The sequence below is a fragment of the Pongo pygmaeus genome, chromosome 12, assembly GCF_028885625.2.
Source record: "Pongo pygmaeus isolate AG05252 chromosome 12, NHGRI_mPonPyg2-v2.0_pri, whole genome shotgun sequence".
Lineage (NCBI taxonomy): Eukaryota > Metazoa > Chordata > Mammalia > Primates > Hominidae > Pongo > Pongo pygmaeus.
In genome coordinates this window covers 47956987-47969972 of record NC_072385.2, presented here as the reverse complement: position 1 = coordinate 47969972, position 12986 = coordinate 47956987, and the positions used below count along the sequence as shown (strand labels likewise).

At 49.3% G+C, this 12986-nt stretch overlaps 1 protein-coding gene across 2 annotated transcripts in view; it reads left to right on the top strand.

The window, feature by feature from the left end:
- The window catches only part of TCF7L1 (transcription factor 7 like 1), a 177029-nt gene that overhangs the window by 162286 nt on the left and 1757 nt on the right, over nt 1-12986 (top strand). The window contains exons 5-11 of one of the 2 annotated variants that reach the window (XM_054475404.2): nt 6287-6419; nt 8005-8110; nt 8368-8451; nt 9376-9519; nt 10321-10480; nt 10567-10674; nt 11758-11833. In XM_054475404.2, the coding sequence (XP_054331379.1) occupies nt 6287-6419; nt 8005-8110; nt 8368-8451; nt 9376-9519; nt 10321-10480; nt 10567-10674; nt 11758-11833 (811 nt within the window). The remainder of the gene's footprint in view (nt 1-6286; nt 6420-8004; nt 8111-8367; nt 8452-9375; nt 9520-10320; nt 10481-10566; nt 10675-11757; nt 11834-12986) is intronic. The other variant, XM_054475405.2, reaches the window with a different exon arrangement.

Genomic DNA, 12986 nt, shown 5'->3' with positions numbered 1-12986 from the left:
CATCTTGGATTACATGTAGCCATCATGTCTCTTTAGTTCGCTCAAATCCAGCAGAGGTCCTTAGCCTGTCTTTGTCTTTCTTGACCTTCACATTTTTTGAGAAGTACAGGCCAGCTATTTTGTAGAATGTCCCTTAGTTTGGGTTTGTCTGATGTTTCGTCATGGTTAGATTCAGATTGTGCATTTTTGGCCAGAATGTCACTGCACTAAAATTGCATCCTCGGTACCTCATTTCAGGAGGCAGCCCTACAGTCTGCCTTTGTCCCAGTATTAGTGATGTTAGCGTCAACTGTTTGGATTAGGTGGTATCTGACAAACGTTTCCACCCGAGGGTAACAATTTTTCCCTTTGTAATTAATAAGTGTTTCGTAGGGAGAGGCTCCAAGGCTATGCCAATGCCCTATTTCTCATCAATTTTTCACCCACTAGTTTTAGCAAGCAGTGATGGTTTTCCACCTGCATCGTTCCTTCCATTCATTTCTGCTGTTGAGCTTCAGCGTCTTTGAAATTCTTACTCATGTCTCCCAGCTCATTCATCTTTGTATAGACTGGAGTTGACATTGTGGCAAGTCACATTTGTGCCATTTGTAACTGTGATGAGAAAGTCGCTGATGGATACAGAGAAAAAAAATTAAAAACCATTCTACAAATAGTGTTTCTAAAGAAGAGACCAAACTGAATGAAAAGAGGCAATTAAGAAAGTTAAAGTGGGCTCTAAAAACAAAAACTTGAATTTATGGATTGAAAGAGCTCCTTTGAATTCTATAAAACTCAATGAAAATTGACATTCACCTAGACATATCCTAAAAACAGTTCAAATTGCAAGGGTTTAGAAATGTTTTCCTTCAAGCACCCATGCAGAAGAGAAAAAAAGGCAAATGCCAAAGGAACAAAAATAAAGGTAACCTTAGGGCTGTCTTTTGCCACCCTTAATGCCAGCAAACAGTGGGAAAAGAAGAGTTTGGGTAAGGAAAGGCTTATCCCAAGAATGATAAATCCTGTCCTACTTGCAAAGACCTCAGAAACATACCATTGCTCAGAAGGACCTGAAAGCACATTCCAGTTCCCTGAGCCTTTTCTGTCTCCTGTTGCCCTGCAGAGACTCTTGACTTACCTTCACATTTTTCGTAGCCGGCAGCACACCACTTTCAGGAGCTCAGAAAGTATTTGTTGACACATCCGTACAGACCCTCATTCTCCTCTCTGCTGCAGTCCGCTGGCCTGCTGTGGGTCCCCACATGTGCTATGCCGGGCATACTACACTAGTGTTTCTTGCGCCAAAATGTCCTTCCCCACAATCAATGTGTCCAGCTCCCCACTTCTTTCAAATGTGAAAGTCATGTTCCCAGGCCAGGCGCAGCGCCTCACACCTGTAATCCCAGCATTTTGTGTTGCCCAGACAGGCAGATTGCTTAGTCCAGGAGCTGAAGACCAGCCTGGGTAACATGGCAAAACCCCATCTCTACAAAAAATACAAAAATTAGCCCGGGATGGTGAGAAGATCCCGTGAGCCCAGGAGGCAGAAGCTGCAGTGAGCTGAGATCACACCACTACACTTCAGCCTGGGGGACACAGTGAGACTGTGTCTCCAAAAGAAAATCATTTTCTCATTGACACCTTCCCTGGTGTCATCCTAGAAACATCCTGTTTAACCTGCTCATTCCCTCTATATTTCTTTTATACTTTCTCTTAGTTTTTCTTCTTAGCATTTTAACATTGTATTAAAATATTTTAATAAACTTATTTATCTGTCTAATTTATTTTATTTTATTTTATTTTTGTTTGAGACAGAGTCTCCCTCTGTCGCCCAGGCTGGAGTGCAGTGGTGCGATCTCGGCTCACTGCAACCTCCACCTCCCAGGTTCAAGCGATTCTCCTGCCTCAGCCTCCTGAGTAGCTGGGATTATAGGCATGTGCCACCACGCCTGGCTAATTTTTATATTTTTACCGAGATCACGCCACTGCACTCCGGCCTGGGTGACAGAGTGAGACTCCATCTCAAAAAAAAAAAAAAAAAAAATGTGTAGGCCAGGCTCGGTGGCTCACACCTGTAATCCCAGCACTTTGGGAGGTTGAGGTGGGCAGATCACGAGGTTGAGAGATCGAGACCATCCTGGGCAACATGGTGAAACCCCATCTCTACTAAAAATACAAAAATTAGCTGGGCATGGTGGCGGGTGCCTGTAGTCCCAGCTACTCAGGAGGCTGAGGCAAGAGAATTGCTTGAACCTGGGAGGCGGAGATTGCAGTGAGCCGAGACTGCACTCCAGCCTGGTGACAGAGCAAGACTCTGTCTCAAAAAAAAAAAAAGTGTGTGAGAGAGGACACATGGCTTCCTAGGGAGACCAGAGTTTAAAGACCTTTGTTTTGTACCAACTCTAGAAACAGACTGAAATAGACAGGAAACACCTGAGCTAGAAAGAGCTGGCTTGCAGCGCTTGCCTGAAGGATTTAGGTCTGAGGTGGCTCTGAGGGGCTCTTTGGATGCATCTGGATTCAGCTTCCTGGCCATGCACACCCATGCCCACGCTTGTGTGTTTTGTCCCTGTTGGGGTTATCCACAGAGGGGTGTGCGGTGGTTCCCTACATTCCTAGTCCTCAGTTTGGGTATATGCTGTGAACATCCTGTCCCTGGGGGCAGCTGAGGAGAGCAATGAGCAGGAACTTTTATTGGGACAGAAGCCTGCAAGGAGAACCTTCCTTCTAGGAGGCCACATCTACTTCCCGCCTTTCCTCCCGGTTCATTTTCTGGACAATGATGCCACCTAGTGGGAAACGGTAAGAACTCACACAGCATTTCGACAACTATACATAGATCTTCAAATAAAAATTTCCCTACTTTGTATTAGGTTGGTGCAAAAGTAATTGTGGTTTTGCCATTAAAAGTGTGGCCAAAACCACAATTACTTTTGCACCAACCTAATACTTAATTCTGTTACCCATTGAGTCCTGTTTGCTGGTTTCTCCCCGGGCCAAATACAGCACATGAGCAATCAGGATTTCTTAATACTATCACCAGTTTTTAAGACAGCTATAAATGATGTAAATAAATGTTAATGTAAAACTGATGCAGAGGCTGGGCGTGGTGGTTCACACCTGTGATCCCAGCACTTTGGGAGGCCGAGGCAGGGGGATCGCCTGATGTCAGGAGTTGGAAACCAGCCTGGCCAACATGGTGAAACCCCATCTCTACTAAAAATACAAAAAAATCAGCCGGGCATGGTGGTGGGCGCCTGTAATCCCAGCTACTTGGGAGGCTGAGGCAGAAGTATCGCTTGAACCCAGGAGGCAGAGGTTGCAGTGAACCGAGATCACACCACTTGCACTCCAGCCTGGGTGACAGAGTAAGACTCTGTCTCAAAATAAAATAAAATTTTATTTTGAGCCACTGAGCCCGGCACAGTGGCTCACACCTGTAATCCCAGCATTTTAGGAGACCAAGGTGGGTGGATCACTTTAGCCCAGGAGTTCGAGAACAGCCTGGGCAACATGGCTAAACCGTGTCTCTACAAAAAATTAGCGAGGTGTGGCAGTGCGCACCTGTAGTACCAGCTACTTGGGAGGCTGAGGTGGGAGGATTGCTTGAGCCTGGGAGACAGAGGCTGCAGTGAACCGAGATTGCACCACTGCACTCCAGCCTGGGCAACAGAGCGAGACCCTGTCTCAGGCGCGCGCGCACACGCACACACACACACACTGATGCCCAGAAAGTCTTAATGAAAGGGGATATGGCAAAATGACCATAGCGACAGGGTTAGGATGGTGCAGTTATGTTGTCTAAATGCTTTGTGATATAATTATGATATAGTTTGTATTTCTTTCTTAGAAAGTTTGTGTTATTCATAGTATATTTTTTTAAGCAGTAGATCATGGTGAAAGTAAAGTTGGAAAATATGGAAAGAGAGACAATAAAAACAAAATTACCCATAGTTTCACCACTCAAACATAACTTGTTTACATTTTTGGTGTGCTTCTATTTAGCCTTTTTTTAAATTACCGAGTTTATGTATTTTTTAATTGTGATTATTTATTTTCACTCTGGTAATAATTCTATTGCATTTATAATACTAAAAGTCACCCTTTAGACAAAGCTGTTTCCAGAAACTCTATCATTAAGATGCATTGGCTTCCTGGAAATCTGATCTTACAATAATTTTTAATACTTTTGTGTTGTATGTTCACGTATATGGAGATATCTTCAAAAACGAGTAATTGGACAGGTGAAAACAGTAAGAAGACAGTAATTTTTAAATTCATTATGCAACATCCAGTGAGCCCACCAGCCACCAGCAGGGCCCAGCTGCGTGCTGGCGCAACCTGGTGGTCATGGTTATAAACGGTTTAATTCTCCGCCTCGCCGCTCTGCTTGGCACACTGAAAAGGAACAAGGCTGTGGTGAGCTCAAGGATACCCAGGAAATCTATGGATTGGAGTTTGCATTATGAGTACCAAATAGGCACCACATGAAAGAAAGGGCTCATGGACTCTATGAAATGAAAAATTGAAACAGGAATATAGCCATTTGGAGTTGTAGCCCTTGGGTCACCTCCAAATCATCTTTTTTACAAATCTTTTTTTTTTTTTTTAAATGGAGTCTTGCTCTGTCACCCAGGCTGGAGTGCAGTGGCACGATCTCGGCTCACTGCAGCCTCTGCCTCCTGGGTTCCAGCAATTCTCCTGCCTCAGCCTCCTGGGTAGCTGGGACTATAGGCACACGCCACCATGCCTGGCTAATTTTTGTATTTTTAGTAGAGACAGGGTTTCACCATGTCGGCCAGGCTGGTCTCGAACTCCTGACCTCAGGTGTTCCGCCCGCCTTGGCCTCCCAAAATGCTGGGATTACAGGCATGAGTCATCGCGCCCGTCCACAAATCTCTTTTAAAAAGAAATCTCTTCTCCACTTGTAACTCATTTATCTTATTATCAAAAAACATAATGTGTGTCCCTTCTCTGTGACAAGTTTTACGTTTTGAGAAGGTTCTGGGAGAGGCAGGTTGTACAAGAGAAAACATTCTTGTTTATTAAAGCCATAAACAGCTGATATGAATCCCAGCTCTGCCACTTAACTATGTTCCAGGCTAAGTCATGGAATCTTTCTGGGCTGTTCCCTCATCTCTGGAATGGGGGTAATCACAGCTTCTTTTCTAGGTTATAAGGAGTAGACATTATGCCTGGTGCTGTGTTTGTAATGTAGGGTTCAGTGACGTATAGATGTTTTTAAAATAAAAAGCCTTATGGATAAGTCAGATTAGGTTTAAACAATTAAAAAGTTAATTCTGTTTACCAATTGTAGGACGCATGGGTTTTTCCCATGTTAACATCTCTGAAGATGTGTCTGTGGCGTGCCAGCGTTTTTCTTTCTCAATAGCTTTATAAAATAATGGTGCTCCTTCTATTTGGTGGTCTTTTACACAGAATGTGGTAATGAGGTCAGCAGAGTAAAGTGCTACAGAGAGAAGTGTTTCAAGTGCTTTGGGGTTGTGTCTGTAAAACCTGAATATGAGACTTGGTGGTATGAGGTCTAATGGGGGCAACTCTCCCCCTGCCCTGTTCCCAGTCCCAGACTTAAACCTGAGAGCGACTGTTTCTATGAAGTTTATTTGAAAAATGTGTGTTAAACCTTTTCAGGGCCGGGCGCAGTGGTTCACACCTGTAATCCCAGCACTTTGGGAGGCCGAAGCGGGTGGATCACCTGAGGTCAGGAGTTCAAGACCAGCCTGGCCCACATGGTGAAACCCTGTCTGTACTAAAAATACAAAAAAATTAGCCAGGCGTGATGGCAGACGCCTGTAATCCCAGCTACTCCAGAGGCTGAAATGGGAGAATTGCTGGAACCCGGGAGGCAGAGGCTGCAGTGAGCCGAGATCGTGCTACTGCACAGCCTGGGTGACAAAGCAAGACTCCATCTCAAAAAAAAAAAAAAAAACCTTTTTAGATTCAGTGAGATGACACAGTGCAGATCATCCCTCAGCAGCCTGTAGTGTTTGAGATGACACAGCGCAGATCATTCCCCAGAAGCCTGTAGTGTTTCCCACACACAGTGCACGTGAGGGGAGCGATGGAGGGTTGTCTTGGGGGAGAAGCTGGAGGGTGGGTGTGATCCCTTCTCAAGTCCTGCTGCTTTTTCTCTGCTGTGTCCACCGCTGTCATCTCTCTGGGAATGTTTTGAGGACTGAATGGGATGTTGCCTGGAAAATACCTGGCACTTACTTGATTCCATAAATAACAGCTGGTCATACTCTCCATCTCCTTGGCAACTATTCCTGGTCTTTTTTCTCTCTTTCAGTCTAATAAAGTTCCTGTCGTTCAGCACCCGCATCACATGCATCCGCTGACTCCCCTCATCACCTACAGCAATGACCACTTCTCCCCCGGCTCCCCTCCCACCCACCTCTCCTCAGAGATCGATCCAAAGACAGGTAAGTCGTCTGCCACTCAGGCAGTGCTGCTGCAGGGCGGGCGGGCTTCTCTTTTGTGGGAACATAACAGCCCTTGAATCAGGCTGACCTGGGTGTTCAAATCATGGCTTTTTGTCTCAGGAGTCTTTGGACCTTGTCTGCTAACTTTAGCCTTGTCGTTTGTTTTTTTCATCTGTGCCTCCCTAGTACCTTCTCCACCATAGGGTCATGATAAGGCCCCCAGGAATTAAATGCAGTAAAGCACAGGGCCTGGCTCCATAGGCAATGTGTGGGGTGGCTCTGCCCAAGTCTAGCCCAGCTGTGGGCCGTGCTTCCCTACACCAAGACACCTTTGCCCTAAACTGAACATTTTTAAATAGATTCATCAGTCTAAGCAGACATAGAAGTGCAACCGTAAAGCAGTGAGGCCAAACTGGCTTTATTTATTTGTTTATTTAAGACAGTCTTGCTGTGTCGCCCAAGCTGGAGTGCAGTAGTGTGATCTCAGCTCACTGCAGCCTTGACCTCCTGGGCTCAAGCAGTCCTCCTTCCTCAGCCTCCCGAGTTGCTGGGACCACAGGCGCATGCCACCATGCCCTTGCCCAGCTAATTTTTGTATTTTTAGTAGAGATGGGTTTTTGCCATGTTGCCCAGGCTGGTCTCAAACTCCTGGACTCAAGCAATCAACTCACCTAAGTGCCGGGATTACCGGTGTGTGCCACTGTGCCCAACCTGAGCTGGCTTTTTTTTTTTTTTTTTTTTTTTTTTTTTTTGAGACGGAGTCTCGCTCTGTCACCCAGGCTGAAGTGCGGTGGCGCGATCTTGGCTCACTGCAAGCTCCGCCTCCTGGGTTCAAGCCATTCTCCTGCCTCAGCCTCCCGAGTAGCTGGGACTACAGATGCCCGCCACCATGCCCGGCTAATTTTTTGTATTTTTTTAGTAGAGGCGGGGTTTCACCATGTTAGCCAGGATGGTCTCCATCTCCTGACCTCGTGATCCACCCGCCTCAGCCTCCCGAAGTGCTGGGATTACAGGCGTGAGCCACCGCGCCCGGCCTTTTTTTTTTTTTTAAACTTGCCCACCAGACCTGTCGATTCCAGGGAGACACTGTCTTTATAGCATTCACACAGAGTTGCCAGGGGAAGGCAAAGCATTTTTGGAGCCCCTCTTTGGAGAAACAACAGTCACTACAAGTTACAGATAATGAGGAAGACACATGTGGAGGAGGAATCCAAAGTTTATTTCTCCATGAATGAGGTGGGCTTTCTAGAGACTTGGTTCACCAGTGACTCTTGTCATTGATCTTGTGGGTCCTGTCCCTCTCTTCCAGGACGCTGGCTTCTGTATCACAGCCAGCTGGAAGGTACTCTTTACAGAGATAGAATCCGTGCAGCTAGAGAGGGTGTGCATTAGTTCTGCCTCCCTTGAATATGTCCTTGACTGACTGGTGAGAGCTGCTAGGGAGTTGACAGAGGGCAAGGACGATGACACAAGCACCTGCTAGGCTCCAGAGCACCAGGGACATAGGGCAGGATGCTCCCATTTGATGTTCGTTAAGGTGCTCTGTCAGGGCGAGGGAACAGTCTGACATATCTCTCTTTGGAAGCAGGAATCCCCCGGCCCCCTCACCCATCCGAGCTGTCACCGTATTACCCACTCTCTCCCGGAGCTGTCGGACAAATCCCCCACCCCCTCGGCTGGCTCGTCCCACAGTAAGGAACCCACAGCCTCTCTTCCCCCTGCTCCCTCCTTGCGCTGAGCTCTGCCTCTGTGCCCTGCGCGCCTTGCACAGTGGAGCCCCCTCAGAGGCAAGCCCAGGATTAGGCCTCCCTGCTCCCGCCAGGGCAGCTTGCTCCCAGCTCTACCTTCCCACTTCCTTCCCATATTTCTCATCCCCTCTTCCCGAGTGCCTCTCCTCCTCTGCCCTGAACTTTCCCAATATGCTGACCAGATTTCCTCACCCTCACAGGCAAGGCCAGCCCATGTATTCCCTTCCTCCTGGTGGCTTTCGGCACCCTTACCCTGCCCTCGCCATGAACGCCTCGATGTCCAGGTGAGTCCCGGGGCTGGGGCTGTCCGCATGTTTGTCTTAGCAACCACTCCATTTCTGACCACGAAACAGCTTTTTCTAGCCAGTTAATGAGCAGGCACAGGGCTCACCCGTCCCCCCACCTCTCTTTGATCAAGCACCTTCTCGTGCCACGCGCTCCCCACCCCCAGGTCAGAATGGAGACCACAGGATCACTGTCCCCATCTCTCCAACAGAAGGATTGCAAAGCCCTAGCACTCTGCCTCCTGCCATGGGCTCTGGCACTGAAGCATTTTGAGGACAGATGCTCCCGACTTAGGACGGAGCCACGTCCTGATAAACCCATCATACATTGAAAACACAACTTTCACCTTAGAATATTTGCAACATATGATGGTTTTATCCAGACATAACCCCATCTAGGTCAAGGAGAGTACTTTATTAATACCATTTTTGCACCATCGTAAAGTCAAAAAATCCTAAGTCGTGGACTGTCTGTATATCGCACTGAAGCCAGGGACTGGGAGAAGATGAATTTTTCCTGAAATGATGTCGGGAGAGGAGCTGGTGAAAGGGGATTTCTGTCTCAGGGACCAGCTCTACCTGACAGTGGAACCTCTGAGGACAGAGGAAAGCTGCCCACAGCCTAAGCCCTTCTTTTCCACAGTGTGCCCGGGCCTCTGACCCTCCTCCCCTTTTGTGTGTTTCATCCCACCTGCTTCCAGCACCAGATGGGCAGCCTGGGTGTTGGTGGGGAGAGGGAAGAGGCATTAAGCATCTCCCAAACCTGGTTCTCTAGAAGACGACAAATAATAGCCTTCTAGTCCTCAGACTCTGCCCCACGGACATGCCTGTGCCCTCAAGGCAGAGAGCCACCGTGTCCTCTGCTGGGTGGCAGGTATCCACCCTGAACCCCTCTGTTGTCATTTGTTTCTATCCGGTGCACAGCCTGGTCTCCAGTCGGTTCTCTCCTCACATGGTAGCTCCCGCCCACCCTGGCCTGCCCACCTCAGGGATCCCCCACCCTGCCATCGTCTCCCCCATCGTCAAGCAGGAACCGGCACCCCCCAGCCTGAGCCCTGCAGTAAGCGCGTAAGTAAGCGGCAGCCTGGATTGCGGGTGGGAGGGTGCAGGCTGTGGAGAGGGGTGGCCACACTCTGAGCAGCAAATGTCATGTCCTCTTCTCTCTTGGTGTCACTCAGCAGGCATCACAGCCTCCCCAGCCAGGCCCTCCCTCTCCCTCGGGACTTACTCCCTCTGACCTTCTGGGTCCCTGTCCTTTCAGGGACATGGTGCATCTTCTCTCTTATTAAGGAAAGTTTTACTGTCAGGTCTCAGAGGCTGAAAGAGAACCTGAGAAAGCTTTTAACACCCCACCATAAGATATATGAAAAGGTGAGGCCCAGAAAGGAGACTGTTTTCTTAAGGACTCGTGGTGGGCTGGTGTCTGAGCTGAGATGAGCACCAGAGTCCTTACCTTGCCCATGTGCCATAAAGATGGCAGGAAGCCAAAGTCAGTGCTCCCTGGAGATCCCAGGAGACCCCCCCCCCCACTTGGTTCTTCCCAGAGTGCCCCACACTGTGTCATGTCACCTCCGCCAGCACCTGCCAGCTCCAGTGGGAGCTCATCTCAGCAACCCCACCACGCTCTGTTCCTCTGTCAGGAAATTAGAGAGTAGATTTTCAAAGAATCTGGCTTGGAGATCGTTCAAAGGTGGGAAACTACGGGAGGAAGGTGCTCAGGTGTTGAGTGCAGCCATGGGGCCACTTGAATTAGTATCCAGGCAGCCTGCCCCCCTCCCCAGAGACAATCAGTGGTGTCTCAGTGACAGGCAGGGATTGATGAGTTGTGTGACACCTGACATGCTAACCTACAACCACGTGCCTTCCCAGGAAATCACCAGTCACCGTGAAAAAGGAGGAAGAAAAGAAGCCCCATGTGAAGAAGCCTCTGAATGCCTTCATGTTGTATATGAAGGAGATGAGGGCCAAGGTGGTGGCTGAGTGCACCCTGAAGGAAAGCGCAGCCATTAACCAGATCCTGGGAAGAAAGGTAAGACCTGCCCTCTCCCTCCAGGCCATGGGGGCAGCGTCCCTGCATTGATGGCTCCGTGTGGTCTCTGACCCTCTCTCCCCCAGTGGCACAACCTGTCTCGAGAAGAACAGGCCAAGTACTACGAGCTGGCCCGGAAGGAGCGGCAGCTTCACTCGCAGCTCTACCCAACCTGGTCAGCCCGGGACAACTATGTAAGTGCACACTCTGGGCAGAGGACACTCAGACCCCAGGAGCAGCCTCTGCAAGAGGAGGAAGGGCGAAGGAAAGCAACTGCGTTTATTTTCATTTATTTTATTTTATTTTATTTTATTTTTTGAGACAGAGGCTCACTCTGTCACCCAGGCTGGAGTGCGGTGGCGTGATCTTGGCTCACTGCAAGCTCCGCCTCCCGGGTTCACACCATTCTCCTGTCTCAGCCTCCCGAGTAGCTGGGACTACAGGCGCCCGCCACCACACCCGGCTAATTTTTTGTATTTTTAGTAGAGATGGGGTTTCACCGTGTTAGCCAGGATGGTCTCGAGCTCCTGACCTCGTGATCTGCCCACCTCGGCCTCCCAAAGTGCTGAGATTACAGGCGTGAGCCACCGTGCCCGGCCAGTGACTGCATTTATAGAGGACTCTTAAGATCAAGGAGAAGCCCATACTTCTCTAGAAATAAGGAAGGCGTTTTAATTCTCAGGAGGTCAACAAGTCCTGAGGATGGACTTCAGTTTATGCATTTCCCTTTGAACTGGACTCTGCCCTCGATTTCATAACACAGGGCGCGGGGTTAGCTGTGGTAGGAAGAGTTGTCTCCAGCCACTCCTAACCCAGGGCTCAAAGACCAGTGTGTGAGCCTCAGGGGGCGTGTCTCTAAGCTCCCGGAAACCAAGCCAATTTTTGCATGCGTGTTCTTCTTTGCTTTTTTTCTGGTAAGAGGACCCACAGTTGCATCAAACTTTCAAAGGGATCTGGGACCCCTCAGAAAAGATCTAGAAGCACTGTTCTAGGGAGAGAAACAGAAAAACAGAGTCTGAAGGGCAGTGGAGGGAGGAGGCCTTCCAAGAAGGCCTGGATACCCGACCTGGAGGGGAAACGCATTTGTAGGAGAGGAAGGGCTCCCTCTGCCTCCTCGCAGGCTCCCACGGCTGTGATCTGAATTATCTCTCCACACCCTCCCTGAGGGATCAAGAGCAGTAAAGGGCAACGTCCTGTCTTCTCTCTGATCTGGGAGCCCCTGAGAAGCCAGCATTCTTCTCTCCCAGCTTACCTCTTCCTTTGGCTGTATTTTCCAGGGTAAGAAAAAGAAGAGGAAGAGAGAAAAGCAGCTGTCCCAGACACAGTCACAGCAGCAAGTCCAGGAGGCAGAGGGTGCGTCTGGGGGCACTGGCCTCTTCTCCTGCTTTTCCTTCCATCACAGCCACACCTGCCCATGCTGTCTCTAGCTCCCTGATGGGTCAGGGCTTCTGCCTCGGTATTCGCGGGCGGGTGCTATTGCCCCTTTCTCGAGGTGGCCACTTAAGAGGCTCTGAGATGTGAAGGCATTTTCCCAGGCACTCTGCTTCAGTGGTGGTGGTAGGATTTGATCCCAGGACTTTGTCACTTCAAAGCCTAGATACTTTAATTCCATTGAAAAGTGAATCATCCTACCTGAGGGTTAATAGAATGAGGTAGAAATTGTCTTTGAAATACCCTTAGGAAGGCAGCACATGAGCCCCTGACATCCCACCTGTCAGTGGATCCAGGAGACCCCAGGTTTCCTTGGATGTTTCTTTGGTTGAACACCAGAAAAAATTAGTTTGCTTGGGTTTAGGAGGCACTTTGTGTCAAAACCGTGTATAAAATCTCTATATACACATCTTGCCTAGCACAGAATCTTGCCTAGCACAGAAAGATGCTCACACTGTGACGATTATTATTAATATTTAGGTCACGCCCCCATCTCGTGCTCACTCCAGGACAAGTGTATCGCTGCTTGCACGATGTAAAGTGCTTTCAATCTCTCTCCTTCCTTCCTCCCTCCCTCCCTTTCTTCTTCCCTCCCTTTCCCCCTCCCTCCCTCACTTCCTTTCTCCCTCCCTCCCTTTCGCCTTCCCTCCCTTTTCCCCTCCCTCCCTTCCCCCTCCCTTTCTCCCTCCCTCACTTTCTCCCTTCCTCCCTTTCTCCTTCCCTCCCATTCTCCTTCCCTCCCTTTCCCCCTCCCTCCCTCCCTCCCTTTCCCCCTCCCTCCCTCCCTCCCTTTCTCCCTCCCTCTCTCTTTCCCTCCCTTTCCCCCTCCCTCCCTCCCTCCCTTCCCCCCCCTTTCCCCCTCACTCCCTCCCTTTCCCCCTCCCTCCCTTTCCCCCTCCCTCCCTCCCTCCCTCCCTTTCCCCCTCCCTCTCTCCCTTTCTCCCTCCCTCCGTTTCTTCTTCCCTGCTTTCTCCCTCCGCCCTCCCTTTCTCCTTCCCTCCCTCCCTATTTCCTTCCCTCCCCTCCTCCCTTCCTTCCTTCCTTCCATTATACATAGGAGCGCACATGAGTGGAA